The 22999-nt window shown below is 41.6% G+C and overlaps 1 protein-coding gene and 1 long non-coding RNA gene across 2 annotated transcripts in view; one reads left to right on the forward strand and one right to left on the reverse strand.

Annotated features, from left to right (window-relative positions):
• Window positions 1-1280: 1280 nt before the first annotated feature.
• On the reverse strand, window positions 1281-13336 carry SLC60A2 (solute carrier family 60 member 2). The gene is given in 6 exon segments (XM_019734950.3): window positions 1281-7250; window positions 7252-7462; window positions 7464-8466; window positions 9712-9828; window positions 11193-11361; window positions 12957-13336. Coding segments are annotated over 6 exon segments (1830 nt in total). The 5' UTR covers window positions 13128-13336; the 3' UTR covers window positions 1281-7091.
• Window positions 13337-13416: 80 nt separating this feature from the next.
• The window catches only part of LOC141571695 (uncharacterized), a 62223-nt gene continuing 52640 nt past the window's right edge, over window positions 13417-22999 (forward strand). Inside the window, exon 1 of the long non-coding RNA XR_012496716.2 lies at window positions 13417-13611. This is a non-coding gene — a long non-coding RNA (uncharacterized LOC141571695). The remainder of the gene's footprint in view (window positions 13612-22999) is intronic.

Consider the following 22999-nt stretch of genomic DNA (forward strand, 5'->3'; position numbering starts at 1 on the left):
TTAATGACATTTCTGGAACTGGGTAAAACCTATGACAATAAGCTTTACTGGCTTTTCAGCTAACAGAAAAGTTGTCATAGCAAATCTTACCTGAAATAGTAAAATACAAGCTCAGTGAAAGCAAGGACCTCATCTGCCTTGTCCTGTGTTGTATTCCTAGAGTTAGCACTGAACGTGGTAAGTGTTTCCTAGATACCTGTTAAAGACTGAAATGCGTGCACTCGGACACCTGCTGGTCCACAGATATTAGAGCTGTAACAGAGCTCTCACAAACTGCAAATCCTCTTGTACCTCACTGAAGTATAAATGCTGCCCTGAGGACAGAGCTTTCCTCCTTAGTGGAAATCAAATGGTCCACTACTAACCTTGTCTAATAAGGTCTTCAAAAAGGGTCTGCAATTTGGTGTGATTCTGTTTTTCCAATTCCGATTGAAAACATGAACCAGCCCATCAGTGCCAGGGCCTGACAACGCGCATCCCATTCAGGCATCCGCCAGCACACAGTGATTAAGCCCAGCACCACCTAAATACAGAACGGACAGGGGAACATCCCTTTTGGTTGCAGCAGCTCCTGCCTCAGAACAGTGTGGGGAGGAGTGCAGATGGATGGGGGTAGCAAGCACCAATCTGAAGGAGGCCCATTTATAGGACGACCCGCAAATCCTGACCTGGGCTCTGCCCAGTAAGAACAATGGCAACTGCTCAAGTCATCTGACAGGCTCCTTCTAGATTCCGGGCTAGAGAGATACAGAGCATGGGCCAGAAAGAAGGTAGAGGAGGAATCCCACCGAGGGGCAGAGCTGCTGTGAGAAACAGGCGTGGAGCAGCTGGCCCCACCTCCTGAGGGCTTCAGGCCCATTCTAGCTCATGGGTCACCGACCACACACCATATGGTTCCAAGGTGGCCAGAGTTTATAAACAAAGGAGCACATGACACAAGACAACTGGTTTAGCAGAAAACTGGCATCAAAACTCCAAAACACATGATAATGATACGTGGTCCTCCAAGGACAGGACAAGAAGTTTATTAATACTTACTTGATACTGAGCTGATTATAATGGACCAAAAATCTGCCTAGAGTTTGAAGCAATACTAACAAAAGTTGTGTTTCTCTATCTTCTTCCTATAGCAGGTCTTTTCTGGAAAAACTGGATTAGGACACTATCTAATTCAATAATAAAAAGAAAGTATCCCCAAAAATTAAAAATAGAATTAACATAGGATCCAGTAATTTCACTTATGGGAATATACCCAAAAGGATTGAAAGCAGAGACTGAAACAGTTATTTGTACATTAATGTTTATAGCAGCATTATTCACAATTGCCAAAAGGTGGATGTAATACAAGTTTCCATCGACAAATAAATGGATAAACAAAATATACATACAATGGAATATTACTTAGCCTTACAAAGGAAATTCTGACACATGCTACAACATGGATGAACCTTGAAAACATTATGCTAAGTGAAACAGGCCAGTCATAAAAGGACAAATACTATGTGATTCTACTTACATGAGGTACTTAGAGTAGTCAAATTCATAAAGATGATACTAGAATTAGTGGGGTGATCACAGTATAAGGTATACAAATGTCGAATCACTATATCCCACCCCTGAAACTAATATAACCAATATAAGACTGTATACCAACTATACTGAAATTAAAAAATTAAAAAATAAACTAAAAATCACTGATCTTTCAGATAAAAAAAATTGTAAACACAGAAAGTACAGTGACAGTTGTCAGGGGCTGAGGAAGGGACGAGGAGTTCCTGTTTAATGGGGCCAGAGTTTCACTTTCGCAAGATGCAAAACGCTCTGTGGTTGACGTCAGTGAAGCTGCACAATAATGTGAACGTACTTAATGCCACTGAACTATACACTTAAAACGGTTAAAATAAAAAATTTTGTTCTGTATATTTTGTCTCAATTAAAAATAAATAATGTTTTAAAAGCACCTTATAAACTCAACAAGTTGTTAGGAAGCTAAAAAGCCCAATCCCTTAAGCTACTCATACCATCAAACAACTTCGAAACAATTCTCCAGGCCCTCCATTAACTTACACAACCCAATGCATCGAAGGCACGCTGCACTAAATGTAGAGACCAGACACTAACAGCATTCTGCAATTAAAATATAAGCTAAAAGGAAGATATGGAAACAATGCACAAGAATTAACAGCCACAGTGCAAGAAGCTATGGGATCATCTTTGAAAGAATTAAAAGAAATAAGCCGGGCAGAAATAGAGGACAAGAGAAGACATAACTAAAATAATCACAGAAAAATGTTGGAAAATAAAGAACAATTCTCTTTGACTGTAAAAACGGTGTTACAAAATTTTAAATCATTAAATAGGAAACTGTTTACGCATGGATAAAAATCAAATTCAAGCTCAACCTAGCTCAAATGCCAACTGGCCAAAGTGCATTAAGAGAAAGAGCTGAAATCCTCCTGACAACCAAAGTCACCAGCCGCGGTTTGCTTCCTTGACACACAAGGCAGGCCCAAACTTTCTCTTTTAGGTCACTAAGCACCACTGTCTACCATCACGACCCATAAAACCAGGCATTTCTTAAGAGCCATGATAATTTATATTGCACTATTTGACAAGGTATCTCTCACAACCTGTCTGACCCCAGACAGGTATTAACTTCTAGTACAACAGGAAATAAAGCCTTCCTGGAAATGTCTTGTGTGATTACTTGTTTAACATCTTGTTTCTCCCACTAGACATGTGCTATTCAATATGAAGCCACCGGCCAATGTAGATAAATTTGTATTTAAATTATTCATTCTCTTTGTCATACTAGCCATATTTTAAGGGCTCAATTCACCAGAGGCGGCCAGTGGCTACTGGGCAATGCAGATGTAGAACATTTCCATCATCATGGGAAGTCCCGTTGGACAGTTCAGGAACACACTGGAGGGTAAGTTCCGTGAAGGCAGGGACCTTCTGATCTTTTCACCAGTGTATACCTAGCACCTCCCACAGAAACTGCCAGACAGGAAGCAATCAATACATGTGAAATAAATACGTAACGGCCAACATGGCAAATGGAGAGAACTGAAGAGAACGCAGAATAGAATCCTGGCGCGTGAGTGAGAGCAGGGGGTACACACTCCCAAAGACATAGGGTCAGATTTAGAAAGGCTAAAACAAAACACACCAAATTCCCAAAAGTACTAAAGAATTCGACACTCCCAAAAAATGGACCTTACTCTCCAGAGTGTGGTCAGTCCCTGGGCCAGCAGCACCCCGTTACCTAGGAACTCGAGAAATGCAGACTCTCAGCCTCTACCCCAGTCCTACTGAATTAGAACACGTATGTTAACAAGCAGTTCTAACGCACATTAAAGTATGCAGAGCACTAGTCTAGCTCTTACCTTACCTCTGAGCAAGTATCCCTCGCTTAGCAAATTGGAATAAAATGCCATGTACAACTGCACGTAAATTTACAATCATCTCAATAAAGGAACATTTCTCACAAACTTCGAATCACACCTTAAGCTTTTTTTAATCCCTTTCCTACCACCTCAAACCCCACTGCGCCCCCTCCGTATCAGAAAATATCAAACACACATAATCTCTATGGGTTCACATATGCACACCTGCTCATAACACTAATGAACAAAACAAGCGGCACTTAAACACAGAGGGCAGCCCAGAAGAATACGTCTATTTCCATTAGGAATTTTAAGCTCTATTTTACTAATAACTAGTAAGTGGCAAGATTGAGTGATAACACTGCCGTGGTAAACCCAGAGTTCTGGTTATGAGAAAGCAATCCTGATTATACAATGAATCTACCCGGAAAAAAATTATTTTATGTATAATCTGGGTCTTACACATTTTTCAAGACTCAAACTAAACTAATAACCTGTCCAGCAACTACAGTGGTAACGTTCCCTAGACACAAAATTCAAGTTGTTTCTGACACTGTATCTGGTAGGAGGAAATTTTTTTACCCCTTTACCCTTTACTTAGGAAATTAAAATGAGGAGAAATCTAAGAACTTTTCTAGGTGTTTAGGATTATGAATTAGTTACACTTTTTCCTTATATTTTTATGTATTTCCCTGATTTTCTACCACTCTACCATGACCTTTTTAAAATACCTTCATTATAATAAAAACTGATTTTTTAAAAAGATCTTTCTTGGAAAAACAACAGTAATTGAAAAATGCTCTCAGAGTGTCTATGCACTTTACTATGAATATACAATTAAACTGAAATTTACCTATTTGCTTCATACTAAGCTGCATTTGAACAGGTTAAAAACATAGTGGTAAAGCACATACAATAAAATGTCAAGGAAAAACAAGTATAATTCTGAGGTAACCCACACATGAGAAAGATTCTCCCCTATCAGGAGTGTCAGCCTGGCCTATGGGGAGCCCCCAGCCCCACACAAGTACACTCAGTGGGCTGTACCTACAACCACTTTCAGTGACTGCTGAAGGGGTTTCTCCCCAGCTCAAACTTTTTAGCTCTCCTGAACCTTGATTTTGCAGGTCCCTGAGTACAGAGACATCCTAAGATAACCCCCAATGAATCACACTCTCCCCTTGAGTGTAGGCAGAACCTGTGACTTGTTTCTAGCCAACAGGATATGGCAAAGGTGATGTCACTCCTGTATTTACATTATCGTCTATGAGCCTCCAGCTTACCAGCCTGGCAAGAGATTTTCCTGCTAGCTTTGAAGAGAGAAGCTGCCAGGTTGTGAGAGGATCCATGAGATGGCCACATGGCAAGGAACTGAGGGAGGTCCTAGGACATGAGACTGGTGCCAAGTGACAGCCAGCGAAACATGGGACGTCGGTCTACCACAGCAAGGAACTGGATCCTATAATAACCACACGGGCCTGAAGAGAGCCCTGAGCTCCAGAAAGGAGCACAGCTCTCCCCAGCAGCTTGACTGCAGCCCTTGACAACCCCAGTGAAGCTGTACCCAAATTCCTGACCAAGGAAACTGTGAAATAAAAGTCTGCTATGTTAAGCTGCTAAATTTGTGGTAATTTGTTACACAGTAATAAGAAAACTTCCGTATTGGTTACTTGTATAGCAGTAGACACTTTCTTACAAACTGATTATTAGGATGAATGCTAATTCTTGGAATCGTACTAAGTCTTATCCTTCCAATATGGAAATACACGATCAAACTTGAACAAGGCCTATAATCTCATATGGCCATTCACATTTTGGTGTGCAGAATGCTAGTGGATTTTCCAGTGTGGATTTCTAAATTTTGTCATGTTCTCATTACCACCCTGACCTCCCTGAGCTGCATCTTCTACCCCTTAAACGTAGATGCTGCAGGTAGAATCCCTGTTCTAAGCAAACTTCCCAGCTGCCAAACACTGCTACTGCCTAAATTCCAACAACCTGAGGAAACGTAATAAATGAAGCAGAGGTAATCTCCAAGTTCTGGCTAAGAGAAAATACAGTATAAAAAGAGCAAGAAGAATAGGCTTTTTACTGTTAATTTCTCCAGTAGCCCTGTCCTAAACTGTTAGATAATTATTACGAACCAATATTGTGGCAGGTATATGAGGTGAATGGACAGTGGTCAAGAAAGGTACTGTACTTCACTTAAGAAAAAACAAAGGCAAATTTCTGGATATTACATAAGAGAAAGCAGATATACTGCAATCAGGTAGAAATCAGATGTTATTCAGCATAAAATCTGATAAGGAAAAGTGGAGAAAATCTGTCATCAGTGCTAGTCATTTACCAAAGGATAGCACACACCAGCTTTGCCATACTCAGATGATGCAGCCTTTGTGATCCCTGACTCCTAGGCACCAAGCCACTTTCTAATCATTACTTTGGCTTCCTAGGTATTCAAACTCAGAAAGGAGCCCTGGATATGTGATACCAGTCGCTGAAAAAAAGACTATGCCTCATTGTAAATGCAACTAGCAGTCTGGTTTACAGGGCTTGAAGTATGATTACTAAGCAGACTCAATGAGGAGCGAATCCTGGAACAGCAGGCGCAGACCCAGACTCTGCCACTGAGGGAAGCAGAGGACCTCAAGAGACCTCATCCACAGCCCTACTATTTATGAAGTGACTCCCAAACAGCCCTGGAAGTCGGAATATAGCATCTCCAAATCTCAGGTGAACATAGAGGAAATGAGCATATAAAAATAACTTTTCCTTTTTAAATGTCTGTAAAAATAATCTCCATAATTGAATGAATTACTAAATCTAAGATACTGATTGTAAAATGCAACATTATATATGTATATGGAAAAAACTGTCAATCATATTTTATCACAACATTAAACGATTGACTTTAAGACATATTCTGATTTCAGAAATGTTAAACATATGAGAATAGGTACATCTCAGAATCAGTGAAGTACAGTAGTAAAAATGTATTCTTCCAATAATTATTCAAATAAAGTATTAAACATCAAGTCTCTTAATTTGACCCATATTCAAAATCAGTAGCACATTCTTAAAGCTATCAATTTTGTTTCACTTCTCATTTGAAATGAAGACTGGAATGACACATATTCATTTCTAGCAGACATCTTACACAAACTTTAAAATTTATGGATTCCAAGTTTGAAAATCATCTCATTTTTACTCATAGAATCACAGGTCAGATGAGACAAACGAGAGCGGCCTAAGTTCAGTGCATGAGTGCAGGGCCAGAAGGCCAGTGAGCATCAGTTGGAGGCATGAGCCAGGTCTCTGGGGCCCTGTTCTGTGTCCTCTTCATAGAAATCCGAAACCAAATGAGACATTAACATTCTTTGGACCAATGCTATAGACGGGGTCAAGCAATTTATAAAAATCTATCTATTTTCAAAAATGTTCTTTTATGAAATGACTCTCATCAACTTCCCTGGCAGAATACTGATGGCTGATCATTGATCAGCTAATGGAGTCAATTAGATGGTTTCATCCTACTAAGGCAGTACCCAAAACAGACGCCTTCTTTGCATGCTGACACGTGGAGACCGCAAAATGTTACCTAATCTGCCACATGCCAAACACGAGCATCACCACCAGATCCTGCTGTGAGACCGCTGGTTCTTTATGAAAGACTCTGGGAATTACAGAACATCGCAAAACTCTTTAGCATTTGCTATTCTCTGACCTAGAAATGCTGATCTCCAAAGCATGCTGAAAATCTGCTAATGCTCTCCTCTGACCGGCCTCTTTAGAGCTGGCGATTATTTCACGGAGGTCAGTGAATAATCCATCTTCTCTGTTAGTCCCTTTTGTCCCGGTTTCTCGCAAGGTGATTCGCAGGGGGCTTGCCAGTATTCAGTGGAGAGGACTCAAACACTAACGTATTTGAGTGGAGTTGGCTGGAGACTTCTGCTGTGGGCTCCATCAAAATATTCCTAGATGTCTCTATTACAGAATTCCTCATTGTATCATTCATTTCAATCACTTCAATATCCATTTCATTCCATTTTTTGGCATCTTCTCCTTCATTCTCCCTCACAGTCATTTAGCCCAGAGCTAGAGAGCAAAGCTTTCTGGTCTTCACTTTTTCTGTGTTCTTTTTGCTGACGACCAAGAGGTAAGGTGGCTAATTTATACATCACGGGAAATAAAACAGCAGTGGCTACTGCTGCCCCCAAAGAGGTGTACAAAACCACAGGTAAGTCAGGATATTCTCCTTGAAGAATTCCAACCACTGCAGGAATAGCCATTTCTCCCAGGGCAGCACCGACTACAAAAAATGCTGCAGCTTTCCCATGGATGGTCGTGTACTGCTCAATCCAAGAGATACCACTGGGAAACGTGGTTGCCATGGAGGCCCCGTACACTGACGTTGCTGCCCACAGACAAGTTGGGCTCTTATCGAAAAGCACCAGAAATAAAGATGATGCCACGCTGGCAATGTTGCTCAACACAATCATGGTTCCAGGTTGTAAACATGTAGCAAAAAAGATTGCCAGGCCTCTGACGGCTGCAAAGGTCCCCCAGAAGAGGGAGTTCAACCCAGCCGCTTCACTTTCGGTCATGCTGGCATGGGTGATTGCAAATGAGAAAATGTAAGAGCCGTAAGTTACCTCAGCTCCAACATAAAAAAAAAAGAACAGAAAAAGGAGACAAAGAAGGGCATTGTGATATTTAGCTCTTCGAGACCTCTGAGCAGATGATTTTGCTTTTTCCCGCCTTGAGCCTTTCTTTAAGAACAGAGCAAAAAGAAAGACAGAAACTATAAACATATAAGCACCGATAACAGCATAAGCCCACAGTAAATTCATATTGTCAGGTACTCCAAATAGAGATTCTGAGTCAGCTCCAGATGCCTGGTGGAGGGCAGAATGGTTCAAGTCAGCCTCTGCGTGGTTTTCAGCAGACACCGCTGTGCCCAGTGCCAACTTAGCCAGCAGTGGAGCCAAAAAGGCTCCCAAGGCGAAACTGAAGTGTAAGGCCTGCATATGTGGGGCTCCTTTGTCCCCCCAAATAGCCAAGATTAAGACGTTACCACCTACCAACGAAAGATGGGGAAAGTTATTTCATCATAATAACTTAGAAAAAAAGTGCATTACTATCAGAAAGATGAGTCTGTTTTACACGGCACAAGGACGATAATATTCTGAGTTATTAAATGTTGCAATTAAGCCAATTCTGTGACTAAGGAGCCCACCAGACAACTAAGCACTGTAACATCAAATACTCACATGGAATTCTACAAGCTAGTGAACCACTACCTCCTCGAGCCAGGCACCTTCACGCAAGGCTTTTTATACTACAGTTCTAATACCAGGCTAGGGGTGAGGGATGTTTATATATTTATTTATAAATATTTTAAATATGTATTACCATCAGATAGTGGCCAAATTACCAAATCTTTCTGTACTTGCAATTGGTAGCCACTTGAGGAAAATTATGTATGTATACAGCAGATGCAAAACACATGTTCGGGAATCTGAACGCTACAGGATTCTGCTGCGCCCATTACAGGAAACAAGGATATGTCTAGCTCTACACTTATACTATCTATACACCTGCAAGGTGAAGGGCAAGAAGCAGCAAGGCTTGGGTTTTCTTTCTTTCTTTTTAACACATTTGCAGATAAGCATACAATTTTACCTTGTAATTTCACAACCAAACTAAGCGTAAATTATAAAATATTTCCCCAATCTATGAAATAATAGTAGAGCAGGGAAGAGGGGGACAAAGCTGGATTTAGGGGTGAACAAATGTCATGTACGTTACTTAGTAGGTTTTAAAAGATATCAAGATACATGGACAGGATGTCCTACAGGAGGGCAGGAACTTTTGAAAGAAAAGGAAGATAATATACAGCACAGGTTTCTCTTAGCTCAAAAGGCAGAGTGCTTCTATGATTCCTCAGCCAAAAAATGGTTCCAAACTTCGTTTGACCTATTAACTCATCAATTCTTCCCATACGATAATGATAAAGTTTTATCCTGAAACGAAAGCCCACTCACCTGCACTGTAATTACCCACATGGGGGGTGGGCCCCTCCCTGTTTGGATACTATAAATCAACAATCTCTCCTAGAACAAAATTCTTTAAATTCATTCTGTAGCTACTCAACAACAGGTACCCTACTTGACAAACAGTAGTTGCCAGAAGGGTGGTTCTGATGGGGTGACCCCATAACCAACTCAGTAGGTCAGTGTCTGCGAATGACAATATCACCTGCTCTACTTTTTTCTGGTAGAAAGTCCCTACTCCCAGAGATGACACTGAAAGGCTCACTAACCTGTGTCCATAATGCCAATGGAAACACCAAAGACGGCCATCATGACAGTCAGTAACACTGCTGTCTTACAAAATGGAACAAGATGAAGGCCAATCGTGGTAGCCAACAATGACACCCCTGAGAAGAAGGGTGAAAGTCAGCAGTAAGAAACAGGATTCGTGCAGTCATGGATCGAATCGACATCATACAAACTCCCCCAAAATGCACAACAGGTCAAATTAAAACTGAGTAATAATCAGGAAATGAGAGATTCATCTTCTACAAATGGTTATTACACTTAAAAGCTTTTATAATCTTTATGGACTATAAAAGTTATTCTAATATGAATACATTTATAGCACTGCTAAGAATCAAACTATAAATTATATCACAAGGCAAAGTTTTATAGCAAAACAGACAGCTCAAAAATTATTTAAATGTTTCATATTTAAGAACCAGAAGAGATTTTAGATATGAGGTAAAAAGATAAAAATAAATAAAATGCAATTACTATAGTAGTTAGTAGTACAAATGTATTAAATAAGTTAGTTTGGGGAATAGGGAGGGAAATGAAAGGAATATATTCTTTCAACCCACTTTGGAAATCAGAGGATTGTTTATGTATTCATCAACAATAGTAAATTATTCTCCTTACTTCCAAAGCAGTTTTATCACATTCATCCAAACTTTCTTTAAACACGTCAATTTACTTTACAATTTCAAGGGTGAGGTACAAAGGTCCGGGTCATCATTGACATTGGGCAGCAGGGACAAACATTTAGCCTACATCATTTCAACACCCCCACCCTTCATTTTCAGTCCAGGCTTTGGCTTAGGCAGGTTCAAGTTTATTTTGACTTATGGTGACCCCAGATCTGCCCTGAACTCTGACAAGCAGAGCTCTTTGGACAATTAGTATGTGATTCAGGGGTGGTGCCTAAATTACAGTGACAGTCGGGAAGGCTAAGGATCACTAGCACACTTTAGGGTTAATCTAAATTTCCAGAGTGCTCCAACATAGATTCCCTGTAACTGCCAAGATGAAAGCAGGCCCTAGGCAAACCTGAGTTCCATTTAGGACACCCAACATTACCCAACTAAGCTGTCAACCATTCTGCTAGCTAGTACGTTTCATATTTAAAAACAAATTATAGGGCCGGCCCGGTGGCTCAGGCAGTTAGAGCTCCATGCTCCTAACTCTGAAAGCTGCCGGTTCGATTCCCACATGGGCCAGTGGGCTCTCAACCACAAGATTGCCAGTTCAATTCCTCAACTCCCGCAAGGGATGGGGGCTGCACCCCCTGCGACTAACAACAGCAACTGGACCTGGAGCTGAGCTGCACCCTCCACAACTAAGACTGAAAGGACAACATCTTGACTTGGAAAAAAAGGCCTGGAAGTACACACTGTTCCCCAATGAAGTCCTGTTCCCCTCCCCCAATTAAAAACAAATTATAAATTCCTTAAAAGTCATAAAGAAGGTAAAAGTAGTGTTTACTTACCCAAAAGTAGAAAATGGTTCATATAGTCAAAAAGAACTCCACCAATCACAGAGCCACTCAAATAGCCAAAGGAACGGCCCACGAAAATCAGAGAAAGACTGCTGATATTGCGGTTCACATTTGTTGCCAAATCTTGAAACGTGGGTCCCAGTATAGCGACACTCAATCCCTAAAATTTTAAGACAAAAGGTTTTATTTATTAATACAGTCATTAAAATAATGTCTATCTCACTATTACAAAGGGATGAGGGGACTCCAATGTAACGTAGGGATTACTTTAAGTTCCACAGTCAGGAAAAATTCACGATGACAATGTGTTCTGGTGTGCCACCTCCTACTGTTCTAGTTTTAACAACTCTCAATATTTAAAAAAGTATTTCTTTTGGTGTTTTGCTACAATTGTTTCCTTTTTGAACAATACTGTAAAAGACTATTTTGTATTAACAGTTAGGAACTTGTAACATTAAAATAATTTTTGATTGTTTTGTGCACTTTGAAATACACCACATTCACAAGTAACACAAGAATTTAGATGTTAAACATTTTATCAAGTATTTCTGGATGCAAGTGGGGTCCTTCCTCTGAATTACACATATAAAACATACAAGAGATAAATAATGTAAAAGTTTCTAAACCTATGTTTTTCTTCAAAGACTTGCCCAAGCCCTCAGGAATACAGTATGTAAGGCTTTCTTAGAAAATATTACACACACGTATATGCAATGACTTTAAAAATAAAATTCTACTCCAAGACAATGTAGCGTTAGCAAGAATTAAAGAGCTACTGCTGGTTTTCAGAGGAAATCCGTTGGACACTTTAAAAATATTTCTAATTGGTCTACATTTCAAGAGTAATTGATTCTAATTGCATTGCTCTGCTCTAAACGCTTGGGTGCGCCCCACGCCCAAGCTGGGGCACAGGTGCGGAGCAAGCACCGTGGAAGGAAGGCTGAGCCTGCCTTCAAAACACTTAACAGGACCTGGCACACACTGTCAGGGTTCACCAAGCATCTTCAATAATTTTTCTTTTTTCAAATCAAAAATATTCTAAGAATTAGTTGTGGCTCAGAGAAATACTCCAAATGCCCGGCCGTGACTCTCCTCAGAGGATTCACTCTCCCTACTCCCCAGCTCCTCAATAGTCAAGACAAGTGACGAGGCAGAGGTTTCCAGACATAAGGGAATCGCAAGGAGGGCAAAGGGTTTGGCAAAAGGAGCTTGGAGCCTTCCAGTCTGCTCTAAGAAAATCACTGAAGGATCTGAAGGTTTGTTTTACATAGGACTGTGGGCAGAATAAGTGATATATTATTCCTGGCTCTACAACCTAACCTGCTGTGTCATCCTGAAAAGTCATTTTCCCTCTCTGACTCTACTTCTCTATCTGCAAAAATAAGGGGTTGGATGAATTTGGTGAGAAGAGGAAAAGGAAATCCCAGAAAAGCAACTTTGTGTAAATAATTTGGGGGTAGGCAATGGCGGCTATAGATCTGACAACACCTTTTGCATCACCCCACCCACGGAAGAGAGGTAGGAAGGTTTGCTGGAGCTGGTAAATATATTAGGAAAATCAATTTCGCACGTGACAATAACCCTCCAAGATTCGAATTGTGCCCATTTCCCAGATTACGAAACTGAGGCTCAGTTGGATTAACGCGCCCCAGGTCACACAGTTTGCAACTGGGGGAGGCGAGACTTGCACTGTTCTTTCTCTACAGGACGCCTGCTCACGCCCCGGCCTGGGAGGGTTCCAGCCCCGGCTCTCACCAGCCCCAGAAAGGATGCACACAGGATCACGGTGGTGAACCAGCGCAGCCGATTCCCAGCCCCGCCGCTCCGCCCGGAGCCCGCCACCGCCTTCGGCTCATTCTCTGCGGGGGCATCGGCCTGGAGGAGCCGCTGTCCGGCAGCCGGAGCCCCGGCCGCACGGAGTTCCATTTCCAACTCCAGCTCGGCGGCTCGGGAGAAGCGGTCTTGAGGCCGCCCGGCTTCGCAACTGAGATTCCGTAACTCCGAGCCGAGTCCCGGCTCCGCGACTCCTGCGGACCTGGCCGTCCCGGCTGGCGCCACCTCCCCGGGGGCGGCCCGTAGTGAAGGCCGGGAAGTCGAACTTTGGGACACGCCAGGTTATTGGAAGTTGCGGACGCTCGGCCTCCTGCGCGCACGGCGCCTGCGCAGATCACGTAGCGGAAATATGGTCTCTTGCCAACCAAGGCCGCCTCACAAACCGGAAGTTGATATGGTTGCCTAGGAGACTGGCCATCGCGCTCGGACCACAGCATCGCACACAGCTGAGCTCTCAGAGGCCGGCGCGCTGGCGCCCCGTGGCGGAGCGAGCCGAAGCTGCAGCCTGGGATCCGATGAATCGCTAGGTGAGCTGCGGCCGAACCGTTATGAGGAAATACGGGCCAAGAATTGCAAGGTATGGCTTCGCGCCCGCTCCCCGCGTCTTTGGGGAAGCAAAGGGAGTCCCTTCTACAACTTTCTGAAATTCCTTCCTTCACTCTTTCGAGATCTGTCGTCTATTGATCTGTCGTTTATCTGTCACGTAACAGTTGTTGAACCTCACATGAAAGCTCTCACGTGTATTATCTCATTTATTCGTCATAACAGCACTGCAAATTCTAAGTTATCCTCGTTGTACAGATAAGAGGATCAAGTCATAGAGCATAAGTAGCAAGTTGCCCAAGGTCAGGCAGCAAATCAGTGGCTGGACGTGAACACTGTTAACAGGAACTCAAGGAAAAGAATCTGGAACCAGAGCTGCGGTTTCAAACACACTGGCTTCCTAATCCCTGCACATAATTCCATCGCTGTAGGGAAGTGGAGCAGGGCGTCGATTTGCAGAATTCCTGAGTAACGTTATGCCCGCCGAGAAGGAAAGGCCTTCTTTATCCAACTCCAGCTTTTTGTTTCCTTTTGCTCTTTGACCAAACAGACCACAGCCTCAAAATGTATAAATAGCTTTCTTTATCGTCTATCTGACATGTTCTTCTCCATCTGATTCTCTCGCGTCCATTGAGGCTTCCAGATTGCAAACCTGAGTCTCAGTATCATTTCCTTTGCCCCATCTCTCTAGCCCCAGCCACAGTCCTTTCACAATTTACCTGGGAAAGTAGGATGCTGTGACTTAAGGGACTCTGTTTTAGATTTCAGAGTCAGGAAAGGTCTCTTTGAGAAAAGTTTGATGCGGTTAAAACAAAAGGTACATATATTAAAGAAAATGGGAGATGATATGGAAGAGGTAGGTTAGATCCAAATTGTACAGGGCGTTGTATGCCGTACAATGGAGTTTGGACTTGAGCAACACATTTCCACTGGCACGCGTAGATTTAATAAAATAAAAAATGTTTTATGGGAATTCAAGCTTCACAATATTTCACCTTTATCACCTAAAACTGAACTCATCTTTTTCCTCAATAAATCTGCTCTTACTCTGATATTCCGCGCTGGTACCACCATTGCCGCAGCCATCTCTATAAGGTGAGGTCCTGCCTTAATGTTCCCTTCTTTCTCTCTTCTTAGTTTATCACCAAGTCCTGCCAATTTTATTTCCATACATACTTCTAAAATCAGGCCTCTATACTATTATCACAGCCTATTTTTAAAACTTCCACCCCTAAATGTCTAACCGAAATGCAAATCTACATAAAACCTTTCAATTCCTTGAGAATAAAATCTGCTAACTTCATCTGCTGCTTCCCACCGCTCTAGCTTCATCTCTTGTTATCCCTATCTCATTATTTACATTCTAACATTAAAATTGCTATTAGGTCTTTACACATCACATGTTATTGCTCACTTCTTTACCTTTGATCATATTGTCCCCTGTTAAAAATGCCCCCTTTCTAGAAGCTGCTAGCTATTCATCAAAATCTATTTTCTCTTTCTTCCTAAGTGACTGTTATAACCCCAGGCAAGACCTCCCCACTCCAAGCTGAATTTGCAGTTAGGGATGTCAACAGAATGTAAGCAGAACGGCCTGGGACCTTATAACACTGGAGGTTCTTCCTCTGCCATCTTACAGCTTCCTCAGCTGGAACCTGGACACGGCTGTGACAGAATTTCAGTCAAATGGATGCTAACAAAGCCCTAGGACACTGCAGACCCATAATATGGAAGGAGCTGGGGTCTGTAAATAATGTGTGGAGTGGAGCTGCCCTACCTGTTATCCTGGAATGCTCCCCTCTGAAAAAAATCTGTTTTGTAAAGCACCACATTTTTGTTACCGTAGCTTTGTCTCATCACCTGCCTGTCTTTCAAAAATCATACCTAATTTAAAGAATTGAAGAAAATAATAGTCTTTTATATGTCTTTAGGCCGTTACATTTTCTGTTGCTCTTCCTTCATTCCTGAACATGTAGGTTTCCTTTTGGGATCCTTCCCCTTCGTCATAAAGAACTTTCTTCAGCATTTCTTTGTGGGCAGGTCTGCTGACCACAGCTTTCTAAGTTTTCCTTCATCTGAGAAGGTCGTTATTTCACCTGAAAATATTTTCACTGGATAATACAGGCTTCTGAGTTCACGGTACTTTTGTTTCAGCACTTAAAGATGTTGTTTCAGTGTCTTCTGGCTTTTCTGGACTGTGGTCATTCAAGTCATGGCTCCTCTCTGTGTGATGTTTCGTTTTTCTCTAGCTTCTTTCAAGGTTTTCTTCATCTTTGGCTTACAGCAGTTTAATTTTAAAGTTTCTGTATCTAGGCATGGTGTTCTTTGAATTTGCTGTTGAAGTTCACCAAGCTTCTGGAATCCATAAATATTAATATATGTCTTTCACCAAATTTGGGAAGTTTTTGGCCTTTTCAAAATTACTTTTCAAATGATTCTTCTGCCTCAATGTCTTTCTCCTATCTTTCCGGACTCTAATGACATATATGTTAGACCTTTTGATATTATTGCAGGAGTCCATGATGTTCATATGTTCTATTTGTTTCCAGTCTTTTCCCCCCTCTGCTCTTCAGTTTGGATAATTTGTTGATTTATCTGCCTTCAGCAAGTTCACTGCCTCTTTCATTTGTCATCCCCATTTTGCTATTGCACCTATCCAGTGAATTTTTTTACTTCAGATATTGTACCTGTCAGTTTGAAATTTCTACTTGATTCTTTTTCAGTTTCTGTTTCTCTGCTGAAAAGGTCTACCTTTACATCTCAAATGTGTTTAACTTTACCTCCTGGAATATGCAGTAACTAAAGTCTTCATCGGAAAAGTACATCAGCATTATCTCAGGGTTAGTATTTGTTGTCTTTTCCAATGGGATTTGGTCACATTTTCCTGGTTCTTTGTATGATAGGTAATTTTCTGTTCTATCTTGAACATTGTGACAGTTACATTGTGCAGACTGCGGATCCTGTTAAAATCTTTCTCTGGAGAATGTATGTTTTTTAAAGCAGGCAATCAGGCTGGTTAAGTTCACACTGCAAGTTTTCTATCGCCTTCTGTGGGTGAGGGTTGCAATCTCAGTTCAGTTTTTAAAGCCTGTGTATGCTGCCCTGGGTCTGTCCTGAACATGTACCACTCACGAGTTAAGCTGAGACTTGGCCCACGGGTTGACTCTTAAACCTTTGCTAGGCTGCTTTGGGTCTGTTGCACACAAGTGCAACTCAGGAGTGAACCCAAGACTTGTGTGGTTCAGACACAAAATTAGGGATCACCTTCTTTAGTTCTCACCTCTTCCTCCTCCTGCCACATTCACTTTCCAACTCACAAAGGCTCCTTTTCTCGGTTCCTTGGACCAGAAAGATCTAACCTTGCCACCAAACTGTTCCCAAAGGGGGCCTCTCCTCCGGACGAAACCATAATAAAAGAAGGAAAAAAGCCAGGAAACTTATCCCCTTGCAGCTTTCTTTTCTGAGTTTTGACCTCCCTTCACAAGCTTTATTTACTTTTCAGAGTCCTCAGGTAGTTGCTAATTGTATTTTGTCATGAGTTTTAGTTGTAACCAGTGGGAGAGAAGGGCTAGTGTAGGCTTACCATGCAAAGCTGAACCAGAATTATTCCTATTTTTTGAGAATCAGCCTAAGTGTTACTTCTCTAGGAAGCCTTTTCCAGCCCTTTTCTCATTCTCGGAGCAGTTTTAGTTTCCCTCCTTTGTGCATAATTCTAATAGTCCACTTAGTACTTCATACAGAATTTTCTTATTTATGTGACACCTTCCCTACGATACTGAGAGTGCCAGATGGAAAGGTACTGTGTCTTATTTAGTCCCTGGCACACAGTGTGTCTTCAGTAAATGTTTATTGAATGTAATAGACTTTCTGTGAACATCCAAACCTAAAAATCTGAATTCCTATGTAGTTATGTTACTCCTAAATTTTCTCACATATTCTAGTTTATATTATAATTATTTTTGCACTTATGTTTAGTTCCCTAGTAGATTGTAAGCTCAATGAGATGGAAATGATAGGTCTTATGTTTTTGTCTCCCCTGTAGCATTACATTAATAAACTAATACATATTATTTAACTGAATTTTGAAGTTCCATAAACAAATTTTAAAATTAAATGTTTTAATTCACACTGATTAAATGTCAAAAAAATCTTTTCTAAATGGAAAGGCCAACTTTCTCATTCTCCCCACTTCACTCCTGAAAGCAGCAGGATACTTCTTCTAATTGCCTCCAGAGGTCACTCACCACCTTCTAAAAAAGGGGGCCAGTTGATTAAAACAGGGCATTATTTCATGCAGGCTTCTCTTTAGGCCATTAGTGAGGATAATTTTTTTTTTCGTGAGGCAATCTAGGAGAAATAAAAATGTTGATGGGCCATTTTTTAAATTGAAAATAAATATAGCTTTATTGATTACTGTTGCCCGTCCATGTGCCTGATGCTTCAAAAGGCCAAAACGTCACAGCTTGGAGTAAGGCAAGGTTTATTGATTGAGGAAGCGCCAACTGAGAAGATGGGAACTCCAGTCGTACCTCAAGTCCGTCCTAAGAAAGAACAGAGTTCAGGCTTCTTTTATGTCAAGGGGAGGGGAAACGGGAGGGGCAAGAGGTGACTGGCCACTGCAGACTTCTGGGTGCCAGCAGGGGTCTGAGGAAGGTGGTGCTCGTTGATGTGAATCCGGGTTAGGTGGTTCCTGCAAATCTTTGGTAAACAATACAAACGTCCCTTATCTTCTCAAGCCTCGGGCAGAATTCCTCTAATGATTAGCATGTCTACCTGCAAGAATAAGCAGAAGCTATTAGCCTGAAGGCCTGGAAACAAAGATGGAGTCAGCGAGGCTGAGCCTTTCACTCTGTTACATTAGCTTGAAAAACGGATATTTTACAACCTCTATGACAATCTCAAAAGAAAGTATCTGGATCTTAGTCGCTAAAATGGTAATATCTTGGCATATTTGTGAAATGGCAACAAGGAAGCAGATTTTTCATCCTTCAATTTGAAATTTTACTTTGGGTGAGAGTGAGAAGTTAGCTGGACGATGCTTGGTGACTGCACGTCACTGTTAGGACCTATTTCATTTTTATTCTCTGGAGGGATCATCCTCCTTACCTATCAGATAATGCCTAATGCTTAAAGTACATCATGGAAAAACTGTGTATCATAACTATTTTTATCAGTATATTAAACGGTCATTCTTTAACCTCATTGCTAAAAGCCCAGTCTGTTAAAACCAACTCACAAAGATTTGATTTCAGTAAGAATACTTTTATGTTTGTGCTACGTACTTTGAAAAGTTAGAACTAATATTGAAAGAATCTAACATCAGTGTCTGTTTGACGAAATTTTTTATCTTATTAAAAAAAATTACTGATTTTTAAATTAAATTTTCTTTTTAAAAACAGTAAAATTAGAATTTCCTTTAACTGTAGTCATTGTAACATGGAAGACTGCAGGACTCTGAATCTACCATCATACTGGTCTCCTTTGCTGTACTGATCAATAAAATCTTTGTTGTGCTGTGCCATTATCAGCCAAAATCAGCTTATCAAGAGCATAGAAACAAAGCAACCAAAAGTGAGAGCTTGGCTAGTGTAGGCTCTGCAGAGTACAAAAATAGACTAGCATTTCTTAAAGTACTAAGTGCTTCAGAAGCAATTAGAGCCATCTGCATAAAAAAGGAAACCACTTTAGGTGCTCTGTAAGCAAGATGGTCTTCCTCCAGTTGTACTTAGATAGCCACTTAGCCAGAGCTAGAGCCTGCTTTGCCCTGGAACTAAGGAAAAGCTGGAAGTTACAGATGGCTTTTAGCCATTCTTCTTTGATCACTGCCATCTATTACTACACTTGATACTATGTGCTTGGAGACTGTCCAAAACCTTTGCAGAAATCCCCATAACGACAAGGATGGTTGTGTTGCTAAACTAGGAACAAGCAGGAGTGGCAGTATTTCTTTTTAAGTAAGCCTACCTTGATTCAGTTTTTAGTTATGAAATACCTAGTATGTGCCGGGCATTGTTCTAACACTGAAAACAACCCTTCTCTCATGGACAAGACAAAGAACAGACTAATTTGTAGTCTGTCAGATAATAAAATGTACAGAAATATAAAGCAGAATAAAGGGAATAGAGTGATGGAAGGGGGTTAAGTTAAGGTAGTGTTGGGGAAAGCTCCTGTGACTGACATTTGAACAGGACCCTAACTGAAGTGAGGGAACCACTCAGGCAGGAAGAGCATTCCAGAGAGAACAGCAGGTGTAAGAATCTGAAGCAGGAGCGAGCTTGGTGCATTGGAGAAATAAAAAAGACCAGAGCAGCTGGAGCAGCATGAATGAAGGGAAAGTTGGTAGAAAGTGAGGACCGGGAGTGAACAGGGTCCCTAATTGTGGCAGCCTTATGTTAAAGACTTTCTGGATATGTCAGAATAATACACTAGAGGGGGGCGGGATTAGAGAGCAGAGAGAACAGAGATCTAATTAGGAGGTTATTTGATTAGGCCAGATTTGTATAGATGGTGAGAATGATCAGATTTGGGAAATATGTTGAAGATAAAAACAATATTTATTAATGGACTGAGTATATAAGAGAAAGAATATAAAAAATGACTTCAAGGACTTTGACCTATGTCACAGAAAAACCAGAACCGTACACAGATTTTACTCAGGAACTGCAATAGGGGAAAAGAGACCTCAGTGGCCGGCAGCCAGCGTGAGTGGCCGGCAGCGTGCGAGGGCTGCCGTGAGCGGCTGACCCATGACTGGCGACCGACTGCCTCAGCCGGGGAGCGCAAGGCTCATAATAGCAGCATGGGCCAGGCAGCTGTGTCCTACACGGGAGGCGGAAGAAGGAGGGGGGGACCAGAGGCCTCAGCATAGAACTGGGCTCAATTTTGAAAACAACAAGGAAAAGTGGGAATTTATAGACAAGGGCAGGGCAGGCAGTGGATAGAAAATTATTTTTTTTTAATTTTTTTCCCCTTCTTCTGCCTCACCCCACCCCCAACTCTGGTTCAAGCCGTTGTTTCTCAGTCTAGTTTTGTAGGACACGGCTCCCTGGCCCATGCTGGTGTTATGAGCCTTGCCCTCCCCCCGACCCTGGCTGAGGCAGTCGGGCGCCAGTCATGGGTCGGCTGCTCACAGCCGCTCTTGCCGGCTGCCGGCCGCTCACGCTGGCCACTGGCCGCTCATGGCAGCACACTGCAGCCCACGGCAGCCTGTGGCAGCTCACGCCAACCTCCGGCTGCTCACCACAGCCCAGCTCCTAGGAGAGCTGTTGTTCACAATCTTAGTTGTAGAGAGCGCCGCTCACTGGCCTATCTGGGAATCGAACCAGAGACTTCGGTGTTAGAAGCATGACGCTCCAACCACCTGAGCCACCCAGAAAATTAGTAAGAGGAGATATCAGAAATAAGGGGGGATTCTGGCTAAACCAACCTAACAGGATTCTTGCTGAAGGCAGACCAGAGTGATCAGACATTACCAGAGGGATAGTGGAAGAGAGGAACCCAATCAGATTCAAGTGTGATCATATATCAAAGATGGGGAATTCTGGGTAAATCAACTTAGCGAGATTCTTGCTGAAATTGGGCAATACAAAGATGGACATGAAAGTCCAAAAGTCAAGGCCTTGTTGGGAAGAGGATTCAGAAGAGCCTGACTAAAGTTTGGTCAGGGAGAGATTATTTGTCTCCTAAACACCTGGTTTAGTGGTCCTATTTATTTAGATGGAAAAGGAAGGAGCATGAATTCTCCAGGGAAATTAAAGAAAATCAAGAATTCAAGTTGAACGTGTTAAGATTATGATATTTTAAAATTCTTCTTTTTTTCAAATACAGTTGACATTCAATATTATATAGTTTCAGGTGTACAGCATAGTGATTAAATATTTATATAACTTATGAAGTGATCCCTCAACAAGTCTAGTATCCATCTGGCACCATATATGGTCATTACAACATTATTGACCATGTGAGGTCTGACAATTAAGTTTGAGAACTCATCCTAGAAAAAGTGCTACCTACCTCATTGCTGAATATCACTATGGTCACCTTTGAAGTACTCCCCTTGGGAAGCTACACACTGATGCCAGTGCCTAGTCCACCCTTCAAAGCAATTTTGGAACTCTTTTTCTGGAATGGGCATCAGGGCTGTCATCGTATTACCCTTGATGTCATCAAAAGGTCTTCCTTTCAATATCTTCAGGTAAAGAAAGAAGTCATTGGGGGCCAGATCAGGTGAGTAGGGAGGGTGTTCCAATACAGTTATTTGTTTACTGGAGAGAAACTCCCTCACAGACAGTGCCGTGTGAGCTGGTGCATTGTCGTGATGCAAGAGCCATGAATTCTTGGCAAAAAGTTCAGGTCGTCTTAACTTTTTCACACAGCCTTTTCAGCACTTCCAAATAGTAAACTTGGTTAACTGTTTGTTCAGTTGGTACAAATTCATAATGAATAATCCCTTTGATATCAAAAAAGGTTAGCAACATTGTTTTGACTCTTGATTTGGACTGATGGAACTTTTTGGTCGTGGAGAATTAGCTGACTTCCAAAGTGCACTTCGACACTTTGTTTCAGGGTCATATTGTTTTTCATCACCATGTTTCATCACCAGTGATAACACGGGCCAAAAGTTCTTGGCAAACTTCAGTGCTCCTTTGCTTTTGTTCACTGGCGAGCTCCTTCGGGACCACTTTTGCACACACCTTTCTCATGCCAAGATTTTCAGTTAAGATTTTCCTAACTGTTTCTTTTCAATGTTTACTTGGTCTGCTATGCTTCTCACAGTCAGCCAACGATTCAACAAATTTTTGCAATGTTTTCTCCTTACTGGCCGCCCTGACCTCTCTTTATCAGTGACGTGTTCTCTCCCCTCAGAAAAACGTTTAATCCATTTGTACACTGCCATTTCCTTCATGGCATTATCCCCATAAATTTCGACTAACATGCCCCTGATTTCACTTCCACTGTTGCCAAGTTTAACAAGAAATTTAATGTTTGTTGCTCTAATTCAAGCTCAGACATTCTCATGACAGCACATAAAAACACGTAACAACAATAATGAACGCCACTCAGCAAGACATCGCCACCCATTGACAGGAACACAGCTGTGAGACACTGACACACCAAGGTTATGAAACCTCACTGAGCTGTTTGTACAGCGCTGCCAGTACAAGGGCACGGTGGCACGTTCTAATTTGCTTCATAATAAAAGTTCATATAGGATAAGAAATTCAGAGGTATTCCCTTTGTTCCCAAGCTTGAAAGCTTTTTACCACTAACAACAGTAAAAGTCACAATGAATACAATATGTGACGATATTTACAAGTATTAAGTGAAAAAGCATGTTCCAGAATAGTATGTGTAGCATTCCCTCACTTTTATAAAGATATAGTCTTAAGGGATACATTTGTAATGATAAAGGCAATTATCTC

This window comes from Rhinolophus sinicus, chromosome 2 (genome assembly GCF_057876585.1).
Source record: "Rhinolophus sinicus isolate RSI-liver-muscle chromosome 2, RSI-T2T, whole genome shotgun sequence".
In the NCBI taxonomy this organism is placed as follows: Eukaryota; Metazoa; Chordata; class Mammalia; order Chiroptera; family Rhinolophidae; genus Rhinolophus; species Rhinolophus sinicus.